At 41.1% G+C, this 24,170-nt stretch overlaps 1 protein-coding gene across 1 annotated transcript; it reads left to right on the top strand.

Moving 5' to 3' along the window:
• The first annotated feature begins 2,854 nt into the window (after positions 1-2,854).
• LOC138841660 (zinc finger protein 25-like) lies at positions 2,855-23,364 on the top strand. Its single transcript, XM_070042444.1, has 7 exons — positions 2,855-2,880; positions 3,196-3,391; positions 11,683-11,814; positions 20,097-20,223; positions 20,797-20,886; positions 22,001-22,101; positions 22,189-23,364. Exons 1-7 carry the CDS (start codon positions 2,855-2,857, stop codon positions 23,362-23,364), a joined length of 1,848 nt encoding a protein of 615 aa, XP_069898545.1.
• The last annotated feature ends 806 nt before the right edge of the window (positions 23,365-24,170 follow it).

The following is a 24,170-nucleotide window of genomic DNA, read 5'->3' as shown; positions in this document are numbered from 1 at the left end:
ATCCCAAAAGCCCTTTCCCTTGTTTGGTGCATCCTATATTACAAAAGTGATGAAAGGGGCTGGGAAGGTGGCTCAGTGGTAGAGTGCTTGCCTTGCATGCATAAGGCCCTGGGTTCGATTCCTCAGCACCACATAAGCAAAAAGAAAAAAGCCAGAAGTGGCACTGTGCTTCAAGTGGTAGAGCGCTAGCCTTGAGCTGAAGAGCTGAGGGACAGTGCCCAGGCCCCACGACCAAACCCCCCCCCAAAAAAAGTGATGAAAGGGCATGAGGTTAAAGCTGGGTTCTTAAAGTATTGTGGGGAAGTCTGGCCTGGTTTGTAACTTTGATTAAAAAGTGACTCTGGGAAGATAAAAACAAAACAAAATACACCTCAACTCCAATTTCCTTCATAGTCCTCTAGGAGCTAATTGAAGAGAGGTGAAGGGGAGAGAGACTAAATAATTTCCTTCCTTTTATGACTTTGACTGCTGTACTTCGCTCAAGCAGTAATTACTGAATACAATAGCTACAATGTACCTAGCTGGGGAAGGTCCTCAGTTTACTTTCCCAAGGTGGAGAAGTATATGAGCTAAAATCTTCAGGTCTCAGCTTTACTTAGGCTGCTTGGCTCAGGGAAGAGGGGGACCTTTTCTGCAAATTCTTCTGTCCAGAAAGAGCTCTAGTTTATTCTCAATAAACAGTAGCAGGTGCTGCTAGAGATAAGGATGGTATAGAATAGATTGTGACCTAGGAGCTGACATCCTCCAGAGGGAAGCCCAAACTGAGACCTGGTCTGTGGAGAAATCAAAGAACTAGTGAGAAAATGAATATTTTAGGTCAGCAGGCAAGGGAAGGGGTTGCTGAGGTAGAACTTCTGCTCCTGTTCCTGAGAAAATGGAGAGAACTACACAAAGGTTTATTTTTACGTGTGTGTGTGTGTGTGTGTGTGTGTGTATGTGTGTGTATGCATGCCAGGGGGCTTGAACTCCAGGTCTCATGCCCTTGCTTAGCTTTTCCTGCAAGGCAGATCCTCTACCACTTGAGCCAAACCTCCACTTTGAGGTTTTTTGCTAGTTTATTGGAGATAGGAGTCTGTCAGCTTTGTCTGCCCAGTCTGGCTTTTAACAAGTATCCTCAGATCTCAGCCTCCTGAGTAGCTAGGGTTATAAGCAGAAGCCTTCAAGTATCCAGGTCCACACAAAGGTTTAGAGAAGTTTCTCGAGGAGACCAGAGCAAATTTGCAAAGGTCCTACCTGATTTGTTAACTTCTTGGGTATTTATTTAATTAGGAAAACAGCAAGATCAGCCTAACTAGGAGAAAAGCAAAAGGTGTAAATCGGTCATATCATATGGGCCTCGCAGGCTGTAAGGATTCTTGTGGATTGTTAATGTGAAGGAAAAGTACTGGTGAGTCCCCACAGTTCACCTGGGGTTCTAGCCGCTCCTCTGGCTACTCTGTTACAGCAGTGTGCCCAATACAAAAGAAGTATAATATTAGTCATCGCATCACTCACAGTAGTGGAAAAGTAGGAGCAACCCAAATGTCCATGAATGAATAAACAAAATATGATCTATGCATCCAATGAAATACTATTCAGTCTTAAAAAGGAATGGCATTCGGACCCATGCTACATGAATGAATCTTTAAAATATTGTAAGTGAAATAAACCAGATATAAAAAATGACAATTTATGTTTCCACATCCATAGTTAAACAATAGTAAAAATAAATAAATAAAAGTAAAATTTGCTGGTTACCCATGGCTCACATTCATAATACTAGCTTCTCAGTGGGCTGAGAACTGAGGATGGAGGCTTGAAGCCAGGCTAGGCAGAAAAATCTCTGGGGCTCTTAACCCAATTATACCAAAAAGTCAGAAGTAGAGGTGGGACTCAACAGTAGAATATCAGCCTTGCGCAAAAAAAATTCAACTTCGAGTGGAGAATGAGTCGGTCAGTGCGAGAAAGAGCAAGCTTTCTGGGTGCAACAGCACTGTGGCAGAGTGAGCACACAAAGCCAGCCCTAGGCTGACAAGGAAGGGCAGAAAAGACAGGAGAGGTTTGATTATTTTTATTGGCCAGCCCTGTGGGTTGACCCCAGGGCCTGGGTCTGTTCCTGACCCTCATTGTGCTTAAGGCTAGTACTCTACCACTTGAGCCACAGCCCTGCCCTGCTTTTGGCTTTTTCTGAGTCTTTATTGGAAATAACACTTTCATGGACTTCCTGCCAGGCTGGCTTCAGAGATTGATCCTCAGATCGCGGCCTCCCGAGTAGCTAGGCATACAGGCATGAGTTACTACTTCCCCCCATTTCATTAACTCTTGTGCATCATCCCCAGGAATGTGCACTGGAGCCAAGGTGACCCAAGCCTTCAGGGGAGCCCCAGACCCCGGGGGCTGAGCAAAGGCAAGGCTCCGCCACTATCTGCAAAGCCCAAAGACCTCGACTCCAGTGACCACAGAAGCATAGGAGGCAGGGATCAGATCCTGGAGTGCACTCCAACTGCACCAAAATGCACCATGAGCACCAATGCCCAATGAGCAGGCAGCAGTGGAAAGTGCTATAGAGTCGGAGTGGGACAGCGCCATTGCTGTCTTGGGTTTGGTTAGTTGTTGCCGCTGCCACCAAGTGGACATGCGGATGGACTAAGGAGGTCAGGTCTGACTGTCCATATTGGCCACATGGTGATTGTAGAGTCTGTCATATAGTCTTCATGCTGGGGGAGGAAAACCATCCTCCCAGATGAGAGGCGTGCCCGGATCCCTGGAGGCAGGGGTGGGCACTTGGCTGATAGGTGATTGAACCTGTCAGTCCAATGCCTGGGACTGGGAATTTCCTGTGGCTCTGCCCCGTGAACTGATCTCTTTAGGCCAGATGATGGGCGTGTCCGGATCCCTGGGGTGAGCACTTGGCTGATAGGTTATTGAACCTGTCAGTCCAGTGCCTGGGACTGGGAATTTCTGGTGGATCTGCCCGTGCTCTGATCTTTTTAGGCCCGGATCAGCTTAAGTCTTGCCACATGTGTCTCCCTAGTTGGTCATTCAGATCTCCATGGAAGCTGAATTGCCTTGTTGGTATTGTTTTTATTTCTTTCCTCTTTAGCATGTTTGCTAGCTGTGTTATGTGTATTTGGGGGGCTGTGGGCCTTTGTAACAATGGGCGGCCTGCAGCCAGTTAACTGTGTAATAAAGACTCCAATATTTTATATTCCCAAGTGTGGCTTCAGGGATAGCTCACAACACAGCTAGTGCGGTGCAGGGCTGCCGGGCTCTGAAGGGGCTTTTTCAGGCGGTGGTACTGGTGGCCCTGGTCTTCCTGCCCAATGTGGGGCTGTGGGCTTTGTACCAGGAGAGGCAGCTTGGTGGCACCTGTGGGGGGTTCAGAAAAAGTGCTGTTTCTAGCGGCTGTCAGGTGAGTGCCTCGGTCCGGTGCAGCATGGAATAATGCTTTCCCTCTTCTCCAAATACTTTTCTGCTGCCCCTTCTTGCTCCTTCTCCTCCTGTTGGAGTCCTCAGAGGCGGCAGGGGGGAACATTTGCACTTTTCCCCGCTTTTTTTCCCCAGATGGGGCAAATTGAGGATGAAAATGTGTCCACTCAATTGAGTCAGAAATAAAACCCAGGGCCTTTGGTGCGCCAGTCTGGGACTCTTATTTCAAATTTCCATGCTTTACAGTCAGTCCTCCTTTCTGTTGCCCTCTCTCCTCCCCTGACCTCCCAATGTTCTCTTTCTGGGGAGAACCCTGTGTCCCAGGGTGTGATGCCTTCTGTAGGACTGGTTCTCTCCTCATCTCTGCTCTCCTCCCTCATCCCCCTCCCCCCCACCTCACCTGATCCTGTTGTTTCTGCTCAGGTCAGTCCCTTTTGCATTTTACCATTTGCACAGGGGCCCCTAGGCCCCCCTGCTCCCCTCTCCCTATTTGGCTTTCCCCATTCCTATTTTTTTTCTCAGCTCCTGTGGATTCCTTGGGGAGTGAGTGCAGAGATCCTCTTGGAGCTTCAGGTGCCTTGGATAGGGTGAAAGGTGAGTTTCTGGTTCTTGAGGAACTTGCCACCTTTACCTCTCCAGGATATGGAGGTGTCCTGGTGGAAGGATCCCCCGAAATGTCCCAAAGCACAATTCCTTGAGGGTAGAATGCCACATGCCTTCCTCCTCTCCTCTGAATTGACGGGACTTGGTATTTTTTCCATTCCAAATTGTGATCATTTTTGTTATTGCCTTTTTGAAACTTAATCATGTACCTGTACCTGTGTACATGCATTAGGCTAAATTTGCATTTCTCTGTGTGTGTGTGTGTGTGTGTGTGTGTGTGTTCGTGTGTGTTCATGTGTTCAGATCCTGGGACTTGAATTCAGGGCCTGGGTGCTGTCCTTTAGTGTTTTTCACTCATGGCCCGTGTTCTGCCGCCTGATCCACAGCTCCACTTCTGGCTTTTTGGTGGTTCATTGGAGATAAGTGGTACAGATTTCACTGGCTTAGAACAAGGATTCTCATATTTCAGCCTCCTGAGTAGCTAGGATGGCATGTGTGAACCATTGGCACCTGGCTTTGACTGCTCCCTCACATCATTCCAACTCCCTTATCTCCTAGCAAGTCTATGGATACTTAAATTGCTTCCTATAGTAGGGCATTTCAGATTTGCTTATGTGATTTTTCCTGGTCCCATAAGAAGTGGGTAATTTGTATATCAGGATCTGACTTGACTGACTGTTGGCTGGCCTCAAAGGAAGAGGCTGAATTTTTTTTGTTGGGGGGGGGGTCCTGTCATGGGGCCTGAACTCTGGGCCTGGGTGCTGTCCCTCAGCTCTTCAGCTCAAGGCTAGCACTCTACTACATGATCCATAGCACCACTTCCAGCTTTGTTCTTTTTGCTTATGTGGTGCTGAGGAATGGAACCCAGGGTCTCATGCATGCAAGACAAGTGCTCTACCACTGAGCCACCTTTCCAGCCCAAGAGGCTGAATTTTTGAGGTTGATGCTTTTCCTTTCTCCTCAGTCTCTGGCTGGTCTCTGGCCATTCTGGTGTCTTGAGTACAGAGGGCTCTTTGTTCTAGGGCTAATCAAATGGAGATTAGCAAATGCTCTAGTTAATACCTTGAGGTTAACTTGGCAGCTAAAAGTACATCCTGTAGCAGTTAATTGCCCTTGTCAGTGTTTGAATTGTGTGAGTGGGTTATGTGTCTTCTGTATTTTGCATATGCCAGACCCTCTGCATTTCATACATGTTGTCAGAGTAAGAAAGACAAAGACTTAAATGAAACTGTTGCTTCCTAACAACCACAATGGAACTGGGAATGGAGGGAGCCTCTGTAGCATGTGCAGTGGAGTGGGGAAAGGAGGTGAGCCACAGATAACCTAGCCTGAATCTCTCTTTGAGACCTCTCCTCTTTCCCAACTTCATATGGGAACTGAAGGAAAGCTGGTAACCAGGGCTGCTAACACTAGCCCAGGGCCTGCAGGCAGGGTTAAACTCTCCTCAGCAGGGATGATTAACAGGTCTGGCCTTATCCTGGAGTAATGGAGCTGGCAGAGGGGAGGTTCAGGAGCCTCTAGAGAAGCTCACCCCCACTTCAGGGTGATGGGTCCTAGGTATGAGCCTAGCTCCAGGGTCTCTCAGTGGGCCCTGGCCTTATGGATTACCAGAGTGCTAGTTAATAAAGGAAGATAATTAGTTAGCTGGGCACCAGTAGCTCATGCCTGTAATCCTAGCTACTCAGGAGGCTGAGAGCTGAGCTCATGATTCAAAAACAGCCTTGGCAGAAAAGTCTGAAACTTTGCTCTCCAATTAACTACCAAAAAGCCACAAAGTGGATCTATGGCTCAAGTCTCAGGAGCACAGAAGCTCAGGGTCAGGATCCAGGCCCTGAGTTTAAGCCCTAGGATCAGTCCACAAAATAAAACCAAACTGAAACACAAAGTTACTCTTGTTGACTTTAAGAGTACTGTGCTATGGCTGGCAATTCTAGGTGCTTGTAGGACTCTCATTCCAGAAACCTGTAAGGAAACTAGGGTTCTGTGGGGTTTGAACTTGTCTAAGAGCTAGATTACCATTGGTCTTCCTGGAATTGTGCCCAAGGGTATCTAATTATTGGGCATGTACAGCCTTTTAATTTAACTTTCATTCTCTTGGAAGTGAGCTGTGGCTAAAGTGGTAGAGCATCAGCCTAGAGAGAAAAGGTTATGAGATAGCACACAGACCCAGACTTCAAGCACCAGCACTGGCACAAATAAATGCTCTCTCTTTTCCACCTATATGAGCCATGGAGAGACTGGTGTTGGAGTGAATGCAGTTGTGCTCTTTTGCTTACTAACTGGTGGGTCTTTCTGTACTTTATAGTGCCGGCTGTGGCTTGAAATCATGGCCTGGGTACTATAAACTGAGCTTTTTTGCTCAGTTTTACCACTTGAGCTACAGCTGTAATTCTAGGTTTTTAGGTGGCTCATTGGAGATAAGAGTCTCATGAACTTTCCTGCCCAGACTGGTTTGAACCATGATTTTCAGATCTTGGCCTCTCCTGAATAGCTAGGATAACAGATGTGGGCCACCAGCACCTGGCTTAGCTGGCTAAGATGCAAACCACCTGGAGGCAGCCCCAGAGACTTGGATTTAGTTAGTCAGGTTGGGGCTGGCACTGTACTCTGTGTCTGTGTGTCTGTATGTACTTGTGCAGTTGCCTAAACACAGGACCTCGTATTCTATTTTGTTTTTGTTGATGCTGGGGCTTGATCTCAGGGCTAGGGACATATCCATGAGAGTCTTTTTCTCAAGGCTACCACTGAGCCACAGCTCTATTTCCAGCTTTTTCTGAGTAATTTACTGAAGATAGAATTTCATGGAGTTTTGTGCCCAGGCTGGCTTTGAACTGTGATCCCCAGCATCCTGAGTAGCAGCAGCAAGGATTACAGATATGAGCCAACAGCACCCAGCTCATATTTATAAAGAAGGATGAGGTAGTGATTATCTTTTATCGTAAACTTGCCTCTGGGCATAAATAGTTTGTGTACTACTTGTTGTTGTTATTGTTGTTGTCAAGTCAGAGGTGGGGATGGAACTCAGGACCTTGTACTTGTCAGGACAGGCTTCTCCAAGAGCTAAATCCCCAGCCCCACCTCATATTTTTTATTGCTTTTTTCCCCTCACAATTGGTGCTCTACCAGATGAGCACCATCTCTATTTCTGTTTTATGTTTTTGATTTTTTTCTTGTTAATTGGAGATAAGGGTGTCAGACTTGCCTGCCCAGGCTGGCTTTGAACTGCAATCCTCTCCTCTCAACCTCAGGAAGTAGAATGGTGGGTTTCCAGAGCCTGGGAAAAGGCATGGATGGGTACTGCTAATTAATAGGTACCCAATTTCAGTTTGGGATACTGAGAAAGTTCTAGAAGTTGATATCAGTGAGGTTGCTTGAAATGTGATTGTACTTAAAGCCACTGAAGTGTATACGTATACTTGGTTCGTATAGCATGTTTTATGCTATACTTATTTTCACACAATGAGAGAATAATTAACATTGCAGCCAGAGAGGGGCTGGACAAGAAAGGTTGGCAGGAGGTGTAAAGTTCACTCATTCAGTTTCTCATCACCAAATATCTGTTGTTGGACCCTTTGTGCTTGGCCTGTGTCAAGTTGGAACAAAGGCAGTGGGTAGGTTGCTTAGATCTGGCCCTCTATTACTTGAGCCACAATTATACTTCTGGCTTTTTACAGGTTAATTGGAGATTAATCTCTCAGATTTAGCTGCCATGGCTGGCTTTGATCTCAATATACTATCTTAAACTCATGAGTGGAACCTGCTCTTTTTTTTTTTTTTTGTCAGTCATGGGGCTTGAACCTTGGGCTTGGGCGCTATCCTTGTGATCTTCAGCTTAAGGCGAGTGCTCTACCCGCTTGAGCCACAGCACCACTTCTGGTTTTCTAGTGGTTTATTGGAGATAAGAGTCTCATGAACTTTCCTTCCCTGAGCTGGCTTTGAACCGTGATCCGCAGATCTCAGCCTCCTGAGTAGCTAGGATTACAGGCGTGAGCCACCAGCTCCCGGCCTGCTCATTTTTTTTTGTTGTTTTTGGTTATCAGGCTTAAACTCAGTGCCTGGGCACTGACCCTGAGCTCTTCTGCTTAAGGCTAGTTCTCTACCACTTCGAACCACTGTACTACTTTTGGTTTTCTGGTGATTAATTAGAGATGAGAGTCTCACAGACTTTGCTGCTCTTTAGCCTTGAACTTCAATCCTCTGATCTCAGCCTCCTGAGTAGTTAGGATTACAGGCAGGAGCCCCTGCACCTTGCTGGAGACCTGCTCTTCTATGAGGGAAGGGGCTCTGATTATCTCCATTTCACCGATGTAGAAACAGAGGCAAAAAAATTAAAATGACTTGTCTATGATGTCACAAGTTAGTAAATGCCAGAGCTGGGGCTGTTATCTTTTAGCAAAGCTCACCCTCAAATAATACTCCATTTGTGTGGCCTTTGTCATCCCATCATATTCCTGTACCAAGGAATCAACAACACCCACAGGTGTGATTAAGAACATGGCTCTGTCTGGTGAGGAGAGTGCCTGGATTTGAGTCTCATATTCACTACTGAATTTGGATTGAGACGTTTGTATGGCCAAGATTCAAGTTTTGTGATCTTGTCTCTGGCCAATCATTTGTTCTGTGTTCCAGCGGCCAGGTCTGTACGACTAGGATAATTTATTACCAAGTTCACCTATTAAAGTCAGCTTTATAGTTCATTTGAGTGAAGATGGCAACCTTGGGCTGAGTGTCTCATTCAGTGGTATTCTGTACATTTTTAGCCAGAACTTTTTGCCTTGAATGGAGCCTGCAAGATGCAGAAGAGGGTCAAAACTGGGTGTAGAGTGGCTCTGCCCAATGGAAAGGGCAGAACTGATCATCTCTGCAAGCTGAGTGGCTTAGACAACAGTTGTTAACCCTCCCTTGGGGTCCACATCAGTCAGACCTTGGGGCCTTCCAGAGCAGCTCTGTAAGTCACAGGGGGGGGGGATGTTGTTTATAGAGTTATTCAGTCAACTAATCCAGTAAACAGGATCAGCAGGACCTAGCTGGATTTATGGATTGCCAGAGGGCCTTTCACTGAAGGAGATGTGCTTGCTTGTGGCTCTTCTGCTCACCACTGGCCAAGCTTGAACTCAGTATCTGAACACTGTTCCTGGGCTCTTTGGCTCCAGACTGCTACTCTACCACTAGAGCCATAGCTCCATTTCTGGTTTTCTGGTGGTTAATTGAAGATAAGAGTCTTATGGACTTTCCTGCCCAGGTTGTCTTTGAATTGTAATCTTCAGATCTCAGCTTGCTGGGTAGCTAGGATCACAGGTATGAGGTACCAGCTCCCAGCCATTTTTTTTGGGGGGGCCCAAGTTTTTCTGTTTGTAGAATAGTGGTGTTCTGAGTACATTTGCAATATGTTTCTGTGTGTCTGTGTCTGTGTCTAATGGTCCTGGGGCTTGAACTCAGGGCCTGAGTACTCTCCATAAGCTGTTTTTTTTGTTTGTTTGTTTTTGTTTTGTTTTGTTTATTTGCTCAAGGTTAATGCTCTACCACTTGAGTCTAAGCTCCATTGCTGGCCTTTTGGTAATTAGTTGAGTAGCTAAGAAACAGACCTAAGCCACCAATGAGAAAGGTACATTTTACTAAAACAAATATGCCTACATCCAAAACAAGAATACACATGTCATGTCAGGTGCCCATGGCTCATGTCTGTAATCGTAGCTACTGTGTGAGCACTGTGACAGGCTCTACCTTTTAACAGCAGTTATTTTTCCTCACTTACTTACTGTCTCCAGAATTCTTTCATTAGTTGGGCACCAGTTGCTCATGCATGTAATCCTCACTACTCAGGAGGCTGAGATCTGAGGATCACAGTTCAAAGCCCGCTTGGGCAGGAAAGTCCCTGTGAGACTCTGAGTTCCAATGACCCACTGTAAAACTGGAAGTGGAGCTTTTTGGCTCAAGTGGTAGAGTGCTAGCCTTGAGAACAAAAACTCATGGATAGCACCCAGATCAAGAGTTTAAGCCCCAGGACCAGAAAAAACATTCTTGCATTGTGCAGAAGTGACAGTACATACCACTAATCAATACTTAGAAGATTGAGTGTGATTAAGATTCCTTCCTAAGCCAGGGACCAGTGGTTCACATCTATAATCCCAGCTACTCAGGGAGCTGAGATCTGATAATCAAGGTTTAAAGCCAGCCTGGCCAGGGAAGTCTGTGAGGCCCTTATCTCAAATTAACCACCTTTTGAAAAGCCAGAAATGGAGGTGTCACTCAAGTGGTAGATCACTAGCCTTAAACAAAAGATCAAGGAGGGGGCTCAGACCTTGAGTTCAAGCCCCAGAATTGGCACACATGCACAATTTTTTCCTATGGTCTCTCTGTTCTCTTTGGCCTCTGCATGCAGGCCATGAAGGATGGCTGGTGTAGATTCAGAGCCCCTGCTGCTTTGGTGGGTGCCAATGATGCCCATTGAGCAACGTTCTCTGACCCTTTTACCATTTCCATGGCTCTGCTCCTCAGCACTGAACACCTGTGGCTTTCTTTAGAGGAGAAAGCAAAATAGACGGATGACCAAATGGATTAGGGCAGCAGGAGGAGATTGTTCACTGCAACTCAAGGCTCTCCAAGTTCAGGCTTGCACAGAACCCCATATCACCCTGTTATCCTTTTCTTCTGCTGCTGATCCCCTGGAACATCGTACACCTTATGTATAATCATTTCATGGACTTCCTGGAAACCTTGAGGAAGCATCACTCCTTCATTGCTGTCTATTCTTCTCTGTCCACATACTGTCTTCACTGGGTATATCCCTCTTCCCCAGCATTCCTTCAGTCTCCATGGAAGTGCATTGAAGGGACATAGGCATGTAAATGAGAGTCACTGTCTGACAGATCTATCGAGTGTGTGTGTGTGTTATGTGTGTGTGTGTGTGTGTGTGTGTGTGTGTGTGTGTGTGTGTGTGTGTGTGTGTGTGTGTGTGTGTGATTCCTAGGGTTTGAACTCAAATCTGGATGATGCCCTTGAGCTTTTTGGCTCAAAACTCATCCTCTGCCACTTGAGCCACAGCTCCATATCCAGGTTTTTGGTAGTCAATTGTAGATAAGATTCCACTTGGTTTCCTTCCCAGGCTGTCTTTGAACCATGATCCTTAGATCTCAGCCTCCTGATTCAGCGAGGTTTACATGCATGAGCCACCAGTGCCTGTCCCTAAGCCTTTTTAATTTACCTTCCAGGTCACTGAAAGCCCAAAAGTTCTTCAGACAATCTGACAACTCTCCAGGAGTCATAACTGTCCTTGATTCTCTGCCCTGATGAGGATGCTCTGAGTATTTGGATACAAGGAAATGTGCCATTTGACAATCATCATTGAAACATTATAACACAAAAAATATGTGTTGTATACATTTTCCCTCTATAAATTTAGGTGAAAAATACTGAGTCACAATATTCGTGTTCTCCATGGTGTTTAAATATGTAAATGAATGTTAGAATACAAATGCTCAGTGGAGTCCTAGGATATCTTTGCATTAGTAGAATAATAGATCATACATCTCTAAGTGTGTTTGAGTAATAGCTAGTTTTAGTGAAGATGTGACTTTTTGATTATTCAATTATTTTTGTAGGAACATCAGTTTTTATGAATTCTGTATGTACATTAACAGAGAAATGAATTGCTTTTGTATTATCTGTTAGGGTATATTAGACTTTGCCAGAAAACCATGCAAACATCCAGGTACAAAGAACAAAGAAAGTTTTATTGACAGCAGTGAAACTGGCAAGACCTCACAAGTGAAGAGTGAGAAGAAGTACCGGCTATTGTTTGAGGTGACCTATATAACGAGGGGCTAGGAGGTGGAGATCCCAGTGTGGACATGTGGACCAAGGGATCCATCATGGTGGACTAGGATTTATGGCTGCTGTCCAAATAGTAGATAAGGGGCTCTGCATCTGCCCAGACCTTAAGGTCACTCTAGGGAGTTCTTGCTGCCTTATATGGTGGTAACTACCTCAGAAGAGTACCATCTCAAGGTAAAGGGGGCTTGGAGGGAGGCTGATTATTAACTGCCTTTCCTTAATGGGCCTAGTGTTGACCAGGAAGGGAGCATGCCAATGTGGAAAGGGGAAGGAGCATGCTTAGCTATGGGAAATAATCTTACTGGGCTAACAATATCTAGCAACTAATGGACTGTGGATTTGTCTTTAGTGGAGAGTTTGATGCTTTACTTGATACATAAAAAATTCTTCTCCCATAAGAAGGCCTTTCCTCCCATGTATAATATTTTGAGGAGGAAAATTTCAGGAAAATCACACAGGTTCTTTCCTGACTACCTCATTTGCCTTCTCTCCCAGCCATGCTTCCTGAATCTTCTGTTCATTGTCAACAGCAAGAAAGAATGAAAGATTCTCTGGTGAGTTGCATTTTATTTCTCATTTTGTATTACATTCCATCTTATGAACTTAAAGGTGTCCAAGATTTAAAAACAGAAAAACAGATTCAGCTTCAGGAACATGTTCATAAATCCCATAAAGATGGCTATTAAGTTTAGCATATTTTAATAAAATCTGACATTCTGTCTATGTTAAGTGCAGATTTCCTTCAGCTTGTTTCTAGTTTTTCTTATGTGAGAAAATGTAGTCACACTGTGATGTGATTCAATAACCTAGAGGAGGTGACATCTCATGGAAGATAAAGGTTCCCTAGCAACTTGTCAGAGATCCCGTCCTCATGAATAACATTGAACTGTCTTAATGAAGTCTTTGAATGTTTTAGAGGACTGAGTAAGCAATATGTACTTAAATTACTCTTCATACCTTATTGGACTGCTTCATGGTCATTTTCTTACTTGAAACTTAGGCTATAGGCAATGATATGGTCTATGATTTTTCTAGAAATCCCTCTATTTTTTTCTAAGGTGTCCTCACAGGATTCCCCACCCCCCTACTATTTTCTGTTTCAATCTTTGTTTTCTGCTCTCTAGCTTTGCTTATTTGTATCTTTCTTTATGTATCTATTTTTCTTTCTGTATTTTTTTTTCTCCCAGCCTGTCTTCCCTCCATCTGTCTCTCACTTTTTACTTTTCTTCGAATGCTGTGTCTGGGAACTAGTTTTTCTTACAAATTTTCCTTTGCTGCAGTGGCTCTTAGAATTGACATTTTTCTTATGGTTTGATTTTTCTGTATTCCCTTTGAAGACAGGTCTTGCTATGTAGTCTAGCTTGCTCTTGAAATTTTATGTAGCCTAGGCTGGCTGGTAATCCCAAATTCAGGGAGTATAGGTATATTCCATCCTTTTTGGCTACATTAAACCATTACATATGGCCACATTGTTTTATGGTCATGCCTTCCATCCTTCTACAGCATTTTTTACCTTCCATAAATGAAGCTGTAAAAATCATTAAATACACAGCTCCTACCAGTCTTTGGAACCATTATATTACTGGGTCTATGTGTTTGTTGATCCATGGAAGAGCAGTAAGGGAAATCATACCATGGCTGATACTTGATGCCTGGTGTATTTTATTTAGCTTATTGTATTCAAGATTTATCCCTGCTGTAAAATGTATTAAAGTTTTCTTCCTGTTAAACACATTTATCTATTCTTTCCAGGCTTCTGTCTTTTGGTTATTGTGAGTAGTTGTTGTGTAGTGATTCTCCAAATAATTGTTCTAGTCCCTGCTTTCACTTCCATTGGTATAAATCTAGAAATAGAAGTGCTAGGCCATATTCCTTTCTTTCTTTCTTTCTTTTTTCTTTCTTTTTTTTGCTTATGTGGTGCTGAGGAATCGAACCCAGGGCCTCAGGCATGCAAGCAAGTGCTCTACCACTGAGCCACCTTCCCAGCCCCTAGACCATATTCCTATGTAATTCTATATTTAGTTCTTTTAGAAGTCTCCATACCATCGTTGATTGTTTTACATTCCTGCCAGAAATGCATCAAAATTCACTTTGTTTTCACATCTTTCTCAACAGTTGTTAGACTTTGGAAACTTTTTTGTTTTTGTTTAATAAAAGTGTGTATGAAGAAGTAGATATTTCATTTTGATTTGAATTTTTCTAATAACTATTGACATTGAACTTTTTTATATTTAATGAGCTACCTGTATACTTTTTAGAAAAGTCTCTTCAGTTTTTTCCATTTTTAAATTAGATTTTGTGTTGTGGGGGGATGATTAATTATAGGATTTTGTTTTATGTGAACTCTGGGCCTGGGTGCTGCCCCTCAGCTCTTCAGCTCAAGGCTAGCACTCTACCACTTGATCCACAGCACCACCTCCGGCTTTTTCTGCTTATATGGTGCTCAGGAATCAAACCCAGGGCCTCAGGCATGCAAGGCAAGCACTCTACCACTGAGCCACCTTCCCAGCCCCGTTGTTTTATGTTTTTAATTCACTTTGGTTAGTAATCTATTTAGAGAAAAACTAATACTATGCTTTCTCTTCCTTGTTCATCACACCTTCTGATATACAATGTTTTAATTATATGCACTAAATTTGATTTTGTTTAGTATCAAACACTTTTGGTGTCCTATCAAAGGAGTCACTGTCAAGTCTAATGTCATGAAACTTTCCTCCCTTCTTCTCTTCTTTTCCTTTCCCTTCCCTTCTTTTTCCCTTTTTTCCACTACTGTCTTGTCAGCTCTTCTTTTCTCTGCCCCTTTTCTCTCCTCTCCCCACTCCACTCATTTTCATTTCTCTTTATGTCTGAGGACTTACTGTGTTGTCACAATTAGTGTCAAAGCCCCAACCATGCTTTCTTGTGCTAGTACTAGATCTTGAACTCAGTCAGTCAGCTTCCTCAATCACTGTTGACACGCTCATTTAAGCCATGCCTCCAACCTGTTATTAGCTATTTAATTTGAGTTGTCCACCAAGGCTGCTTCCAGACCTCAGCCTCCTTAATAACTAGGATACATTCTCGTTCCTGAAGCTCTTGTTTTTGTTTTTCTTACCAGCACATACTGTTACTGGCTTATGTGGAATTAATATTCAACCTCAACTCCAAAATTTCAAATGAATTTGAGTTGTCTACAATGCTGGCTTCCAGATCTCAGCCTCCTTGAGTAGCTAGGGTCTGATAACAGTCTTGAGCTAGAGCACTTGTTTTGATTTGCTTTTTTCTTACCTGAACATTTAATACTAACAGTTAATTTGATACTAAAACAAGGTTATTGTTACTGGTTTATATAGAATTAATATTCACCCTCAATTCCAATATTTCACATTTCAAATTAAGCCTTGTATTTTATTTCTAATAGTTGTAACTATTCTAACTGGTATATTTTCTTCACTAAGCAAACAGTGTAGGCTAGCACAACTACATGGAAGGATTGTTTTATAATTAATTTAATTTATTGTTATAGAGATACAGAGAGATTACAATTACATATCAGGTAATGAGTATATTCCCTTTCACAGAGGGTCTTCCTTTCCTTATTTTCACAATTCCTCCCTCCCTTCCCTAATCATGAGTTGTATAGTTTATTTTCATTAGTGTCTAATGAATTCCACTGCTGTACTTTTTCCCTGTTTCCCTGGAGTTCTATGACTTTCCCCCACCCTCCAGAAAATATACCTGTGAATAGATCATACATAGTTAAAAGCATTTGCTTTTAGTTCAAAGGTGAAGTAACAAAGTGACTGCTTTTAATAGCCTATAAAACATAGTGATAATGTACATTTCTCCCATATCCATACTAATTTCCCTGTGTTTATTTCACTCATCGATTTTTAGAAATATATTACTTAACTGTAATGTGTTTATAACCTAGCTTTATATCTCATTTTTTTCTAGGAAGTTTGTCTTGAGAATTACTCTCATTGTTTTGGTCTTCGTAAAATTAATACTTCAGTACTTTATAAACAGCATTTAGTTTGAAATAATGCCAGTGATATGTATGTACTGCTGATGTTTTGTCCTGATGTTTATAAATTAGAGGAGTATTACTTTTCCAATAGTAATGGAAGATTAAAAAATTACAATTCTGTGGCCTTTTTTGCACAGTTCCTTGATCTCAGTAACTGGGCATTCATTCTCTCTAAGCTTCTTTCCCTGAAGTCTAGCACTCACTGCTTGAGCCACAGCACCACATTCAGCTTTTTTTGTTCATGTGGTACTGAGGAATCAAAACCATTACTTCATGCATGCTAAGCAAGCACTCTTTATAAGCCATGTTCCCAGCCCTAAATTTATTGTCTTTTTATTTTCTTTTGGTAGAATTCTTTGGTCTCAGGCCTTCATATTTACCAAGCAAGTAAAGTATTAATTGATACATATGCCTAGTGCAAATACTTTGTGTATAATACACTTGTGCATTTGTATATTGAATCTTAATAAATTAGTTTTTCTTCCATGAATCATTTCAGAAAGATTACCTAAAACCTAACATATGTTCTACAGATTTCCTTTTAATGACCTTGTCCTATGTGTACATGCATGTTGGCATCTTATTCTTTTGAAGCAGGATAATTTTTTGTAACAGTCTTAAAAGGCAGATGTGTTATTAATGAATTATCTTTCCATTTAAATATCTCCTATCTACATTTTCTGAAGAGTTCCTCTACCCAATGGATTATCTATTGAAGATTATTTTCTTTCAATACTTTACACATATATTTCCTTTTTGTGTGCTAGTCAGCATTCACCACTGGTATTGTCACACATGGCTGGATTGGTAGGATGATTGTTGGCCATTCTTCCTTTGTAATGGGGTTCAAAATGGGAATCAAAAGACTTTCCTTTTAGCCTCTGCAAAACAAATTAGTACTATATTTCATTTCACCTTTTAAAATTTTCTTCTGTAGGTTTTAGGTAGCATCACTTTTTATCCTTTTTATACTCTGTTGTGCTTGTGGTCATATTTCACATTTTTTTGGTCATTTTTTAATGTTCCATAAGCCTTTTGCCCTTTGCCTCCATCCTTCAGTAAAGGACTGATAAAATGCAATTGTAGTCAAGGAACATTTTATTCCTCTGCCACCTAAATTTCTTACTGTAGGAGGTATGCAATGTTCACAAAAGTTCATGTAGCAGTTCTTACAGAGGAAGGAAGTATCAGGGTATCTATGACCACATTTCAATCATTAGAATTTCTTCAGGCTGGGGAAGCATCAGCTGCTGCATGGGGAGAAGGCTGAGGCCACTGCTCCACGGACCCCTGGCCCTCTGTGCCTGTGTCTGGGAAAGCCAGTGTAAGAAGAAGATAGTCTTTCCCCAGCCACCTGGATAATCAAGAGTTTGGGACAGATCCTTTGATAGTGAGGAGCCAGGAGAAAAGCACAGAGTATGGTGTTGAAATGGATTAATAAGGAATAATGTTCTCTTATATTCTGTTATGTAATGACAGCCCATATCATGGAGGTGTATTTTTTTAACAATTCATTTTCCTACAGCCTACCCAACAAACCACCTGAGGTTGCGTTTACAACAAGAATTTAGCATCCAAATATTAACAATATTGACAGTATTTGTCTTGATATTCTAAGGTCACAGTGGTCTCCTGCTTTAACTATTTCTAAAGTTTGTTTATCCATTTATTCACTGCTATGTGATCCGATCCTAGATGACCTCCTAGTGCCAGAGATTGCACGGACAATAAAACAGACAGAGACAAATACAACAGAGTATCTCGGGAATAGAATCAAAAGTATGTCATGTGATGCTACCTAAAAGTCAGAATAACCTGCATTATAGCTGGAATGAACTTGAAACTACTGTTCCTTTTTTGATTTCTTATCTGGCTGCTCCCCTATCAGACATCATCTTTTCTTTTAAATTTTATTTTTCACTTAGCTCCCTCCCTCCATTCATTTACATTCTCATCTGAGTAGACTTAAGTTTTTCCAGCTTTGGACAATAACTGCTTTTAGAAACTGTAGTTTCAAGAAAGCAGTTGCCCAAGACTCAAATTTTTTTTTAAAGTTCAGCATTTGTATTATACAGCCAGTATGTTCACTTTTTTTTTTTTGTCAGTCATGGGGCTTGAACTCTGGGCCTGAGTGCTGTCCCTCAGCTCTCCAGCTTAAGGATAGCCCTCTACCACTTGAGCTACAGCTCTACTTCCTATATTCACTCTTTTTTTTTCTTTTTTTTGTGCTTTTCTTTTTTTCATTGTGAAAATACTGTACAGAGGGGTTACAATTACATGGGCAAGATAATGAATACATTTCTTATCAAGCATTGTAGCCTCCTCCTTTGTTTCCCCTTCCCATCCTTTCCCATCCTTCCCCCAACCCCCACCCAACCTATATTCACTCTTAACCTGATTATGAAACCAAACCATTCCTCACTACTCTAACGTGATGAAGAAGCCACCTGAGGGGGCGGGAGCTGTATTCTCAGTTGTCACATCAAAGGAACCAACATTCTAGCAGCATCCATTCTTGTTGAAGCCTTCCACTGTTAGAGATTTGAGGTTACATGTACTTTATGCTCCTAACTGATGTGGCTGGAGAATTGATATTGAATTTATAGTATCAGCAGAACAGAAAATGTGGTGTATTTTATACAGGTCAATAAAGAAGTGAGCTGTTCTTCTCCAGAGAATGGAAATTAGAAGTCAAACACCCTTTGTATTTCAAAATAGGGTGTCAAACATTTTCTAATTTTCATTTAAATCTTAGGAGGCTATTAGTTAAACTGTCTTCCAATACACTGCTTAATATAGCACTGAATAAATGATGCAAGGTATTACTGGAGAAGTGATTGATAGCTCTGCTAGTAATTGATTTATTTTTCTTCAATAAAGTTTCATAAACCAGTTAGCTGCCTGAGTTAATCAGTATGGGAATATATTTTGTGAATGGAAAGCTGTTTTTATTATTTTCCATGTACATTCCCTAACTAAACCTCTTTATCATGTGCATTTGAAGCTGGGGGGGAGGGGAAAAGGGAGTAATAGTGGGTTATAGTTTACAAAATAAAGTACTGTTGTGGGAGTCGTAATGAGGCTGTGTTGAATATAACCATGAGATATTGGGCATCCCTGGGTTTATTCAGCCATTTACAGTAATGAGCATTAAATGCAGCAGATATCATTTCAGGTGACTTAACATGAATAAATAAAAGTCAATGCTACTGTAAAAAATTTTAATAACAGAAACAGTTAACAAAAATATTTTTATGTGCTAAGTCAAATCTTAAAATGTCCAAATCAGTCATTAGCTACTTTCTTGAGTATTGTTAACTCTCTTTTACATTCACATGAACACTGCTTTTCGTAGGTTGATGAATATGGTATATATTCGATATAATATTCTGAATGTGTTGTGCTTGCTTATGTGAGAGCACTTTTTTTTTGGTTGTTTTATTTTATTTTATTTTTTTTGCCAGTCATGGTGCCTGAACTCTGGGCCTGGGCACTGTTGCTCAGCACTTCAGCTCAAGGATAGTGCTCTACCACTTGAGCCACAGCACTACTTCCAGCTTTCTCTGCTTATGTGGTGCTGAGGAATCGAACCCAGGGCCTCATGCATGCAAGGCAAGCACTCTACCACTGAGCCACCTTCCCAGCCCCCATGTGAGAGCACTTTTTAAGTGAGGCAGAATATGAAAATGCAAGAAAAATTTCTTGTTTACTTCATTGTCACCCTGATACATAGGAAATTTTATCAAAGTAAGCTAAACATACTCTTTTACTACCTAGACTTAATGTGGTCATGCCAGATTATTATCTCCTTAGAAATGTATTCTGATGTATTAGGGAAACTATTTTTTTTTATTTTTGTTGTCTGTGGGGTTTGAACTCGGCATGGGTGCTGTCCCTGAGCTCTTCAGCTCAAGACTAGCACACTACCACTTAAGCCACAGAGCCACTTCTGGCTTTTTCTGCTTATGTGGTGCTGAGGAATCAAACCCAGTCTCATATATGCAAGGCAAGCACTCTAATACTGAGCCACCTTCCCAGCAGGAAACCTTGTATTTTAATTACCAAGTTAATACAGTGGCAAACATTTCTACTTTGATCATTCTTTCTCCCACTGTATAGATAACACAGCAAGCTCCAAACATTTTTATATAAGATAAAATGCATACCTGTAGACGAATGAAATTCCAGCCTTGGTGTTCTCATGACTCAGGGCTAATTACTTGACAGAAATGTGTCCTTACAGAAGCTAGTGTCATTTGATGATGTGGCTGTGGACTTCAGCTGGGAGGAGTGTCAGTACCTGGACGTTGCTCAGAGGACCCTGTATAGAGATGTAATGCTGGAGATCCACCGTAACATTGTGTCCTTGGGTGAGCAAAAGTCACATTAACTTGTAAGGTCACGTGCTTTGTTTTTAGTAGATATATGAATATTTATGTTATTTAGATGTAGCATTCCAGAAGACTATCTTCCCAACCTTGAGCATATTATTGTAAATAGTTATACAATCTAGAATATAATGTATATTACTGTTGGAAAGATGATCTGGAAACCACAGATTTAAAATGGGTATTTATAATTCAAAACGGGCAATTAGGTACAATGGAGCTGGCCTGTTATCCTAGCTACTCAGGAAGCTGAACTGAGGATTTTGATTTGAAGCCAGAAATGGCAGAAAAGACCCCATGACACTCATTTTCAATTAACCACTCAAAAAGTGAAAGAGGGGCTGGTACTCTTAATTGGTAGAATGCTAGCCTTGAGCAAAATAGCTGATTTCAAACCACACAAAAAGAAAAATAATTCCAAAGCTGGGGGAAAGTCAACCATGGAGTCATTGAGAAATAACAAGATTTAGGAGCAACCTTGTGAATAGACGGTCAAATCTTACAGCAAAGATGACCCAGCATGATCAATAATTCTTCATTATTTCTTATTAACAGGGCACTGTGTTCCTAAACCTAACTTGATCGTCAAACTGGTGCAAGCAGTAGAACCAAGGATAAGAGAAGCCTCAAGCAAAAATTTCACAAGTGAGTTAAAGCATCTTGTGTAGTGATGTTTTTGCCAGAGCTCTGTTGGTAGATTCGTCTTGCACTGTTCTGAGCAATAATGTTCCCAATTCTAAGTCCTGTGTGGCAAAGAAATAGATGATCCTTTGTCTTAAAGACTAGTAAATCAAGAATTCATGTGGACACTAACTGAATTTGTTGTGGCTATAGAGATAAAGTTTGCAATTCTCTTTGTCTTTGTGGAAATCATTCTGAAACAGAAAAATTAAACAAGAAATGTAGAAAATAAGATTTTATTTTCTTTGAAACTAGGACTATGTAGGTATGAAGAAATAAGGAGTACTCCAGGCCTGTTCTCCTGATGAATAAAATAGATCATCAGTGCTGGAAGACATACACTGGGATTCAGAACTGCAGCTTTTAGTCTAGAGAGGATGATTATTTGGCTGATGAGCTGAAGAATCTTAGTTCTTCCATGCTTCTGATAGGCAGGAATATCAGAAAAGGAATTTTAAAAAGACTTTGATCCACAGTGAAGACAAAGAAAGTTTAAAATTCCCATAGGTACCTCATAATTCTTAGTAAGAAGTTAGAACTTAAGAGATGTAGGTGTAAAACCTTACTTCTAGGAACAATTCCTGCTTACTTGATAGGCAAAGTGATATATAAACAATATTATGGTTTCTGAGAATGGAAAATATTTTTGTTCCTCACCTAATGGTTGAGAAACAATAAAACAAAATATATAAATTATTTCAAGGAAATAAAAAATAACTATTCCCTTATGCCAAACAAAATAAAAATTGAGAAAAACAACCCCAAGAATACTAAAGGGTATAGTTCGTACACAGCTTACTACTCTGACAGTACATGGGTAAGTATTTTGAGGAAATATTTCCTCTGTTATAAAACAAAGAAAATTGAAACACAAACATTCTTTTCCATTGTAAAACATCAGTATTACTTTCTTAATTTAGACATTATGGAGAAAAGCATATATTTATCACCAATCAATTCCTACTCTGATATTTTAAAATATGTAATAATTAGAATGAGTAAAAATGTCTTTACCTTTACAGTAAGGAATCTTTGGATCTCATTTGTGTTTTGTCTTTTTTTCTGTGACTTATTTTAGATATCCAAGAAATGGAGGACGTGAATAAGATGTGCCAGCAAAATCCAGATGAAAGTCCATGTGAAGTCTTAGTCACAAATAGTAATACAGTGGAGGAAGGAGTGAGTTTAGTAACTTTTCATAAGGCAGAATGAATATAACCATAATGAATATAGAGAATGCTATTATAACTCTGCTCTCTTTTTCAGAAAATACTTCAGGGAGGAAGAAAAACTCCTGAATGTAGTCTATGTGGAAAACTGTTCAACTTAAGACCTACAGTCACTACACATGAGAAAAGATACACAAGAGAGAAACATTGCACATGTGGTGCATGTGACAAATCTTTCAGTCAGGAAATAGACCTTATGAAGCCTCAGAGCAAATATCCAGAGAATTCCAATGAGTATATCCAGTGTGCAAAATTTACCTCTCAGATGTCAGACCTGAATTTACATTCTCAAACACCAACAGAAGAAAAACTCTATGAATATGAGGAATATAGGCAATTTTCCACCCATAGAAATCACCCAAAAGAGAAACGTAATGAATGTAACAAATGTGAAAAGTCATTCAAAAAGAAGTCACAACTCCTTTTGCATCAGAGAATACACACAGGAGAGAAACCTTATGAATGTATCAAATGTGGAAAGTTGTTCAGACAGAAGACACACCTCACTTTGCATCAGAGAACTCACACAGGAGAGAAACCTTATGAGTGTAAGGAATGTGGAAAGTCTTTCAGACAGAAAAATAGTCTTGTTTTACATCAGAGAAGACACACAGAGGAGAAACTTTTTGAATGTGATAAATGTGGAAAGACTTTCGTGCGGAAGTCACCCTTCATTTTGCATCAGAGAATACACACAGGAGAGAAATGTAATGAATGTAACAAATGTGGGAAGTCATTCAGACACCAGTCAAGACTTCTTTTGCATCAGAGAACACACACAGGAGAGAAACCTTATGAGTGTATCAAATGTGGAAGGTCATTCAGACAGAAGATACACCTTACTTTTCATCAGAGAACTCACACAGGAGAGAAACCTTATGAGTGTAAGGAATGTGGACAGTGTTTCACCTGGAAGTCACAACTTGCTGTTCATCACACTGTACACACAGGAGAGAAACCTTATAAATGTAACACATGTGGAAAATCTTTCGGACAGAAAGAAAACCTTGCTTTACATCAGAGAAGACACACTGGGGAGAAACCTTATGAATGTGATAAATGTGGAAAGGCTTTTGTACGGAAGTCACCCCTCATTTTGCATCAGAGAATACACACAGGAGAGAAACCTTATGAATGTAACAAATGTGGGAAGTTGTTCAGACAGAAGATACACCTCACTTCACATCAGAATATACACCAAAGAGCAACATGAATGCAACAGGTGTGGAAAGTCTTTCATGCAGCAGTCACATGTCACTTCACATCATAGTTTACACAGGAGAGAAACCTTATGAATGCAACAGGTAGAAAGTCACCTACAAGGCAGGCCTTACTAAACATCAGAGAAGTCACACGGGAGAGAAACCCTGTGAATGTAAGAATTGTGAAAAGTCCTTTACCCAGAAGTCAAACTTTAATATTCATGTGAAGACACACTCATGAGAAACCCTATGAAAGTAAAAAACTGGACAGACTTTCAGACAGAAGTCATAACTCACTTTGTATCAGAGAACACACACAGTAGAGAAACCTTATGAAAGCAACATATGTAAAGACCTTCAAACAGACCTTCACACCTCAGCAGGCATAACAATTTACATAGGTTAGAAACCTTAGGAATGTAGTATATGTGCAAATCCTTCACCTAGCATTCACACTTTAGCAACTCATGTGAAACCTTTGGACTGTAATATATGTGGAAAATTTCTCACCTGAAACAAAACTCAGTTTGCATCAAAGAACTCACACAGGAGAGAAGCCTTAAGAATGTAGCCCAGTGTGCAGTCTTTCACCCAGAAGACACTGCTCAGGCTTTATCATTGGACACCCACAAGAGAACTGTTACAAAAGAAACAAATGTAGAAAGTTCGAAACAAGAGTTTCACAAAACTAAGTTCATATCAGAAAACACAGCAGAGATCATATGAATGTAACAGATGTGGAAAATCCTTCATCAAGAAAGCAGGCTGTCAATTTGAAGAGAAACATGAGCACAAATGTAGAAAGTCACCTGGATGA

The sequence above is a fragment of the Dipodomys merriami genome, unplaced genomic scaffold (assembly GCF_024711535.1).
Source record: "Dipodomys merriami isolate MVZ:Mamm:240054 unplaced genomic scaffold, mDipMer1.0.p SCAF_325, whole genome shotgun sequence".
Lineage (NCBI taxonomy): Eukaryota > Metazoa > Chordata > Mammalia > Rodentia > Heteromyidae > Dipodomys > Dipodomys merriami.
Note: the sequence above shows the minus strand (reverse complement) of the source record. Positions and strands in the feature narration are given on the sequence as shown.

Bases quoted from the DNA above. Each gene is read 5' to 3' on its own strand.
- LOC138841660 (XM_070042444.1), top strand. From the start codon at position 2,855: ATGATGGGCGTGTCCGGATCCCTGGG. The intron at 3,392-11,682 runs GTGAGTGCCTCG...ATTATCTGTTAG, and splicing joins CTGTTTCTAGCGGCTGTCAG to GGTATATTAGACTTTGCCAG. The intron at 22,102-22,188 runs GTGAGTTTAGTA...TCTCTTTTTCAG, and splicing joins GTAATACAGTGGAGGAAGGA to AAAATACTTCAGGGAGGAAG.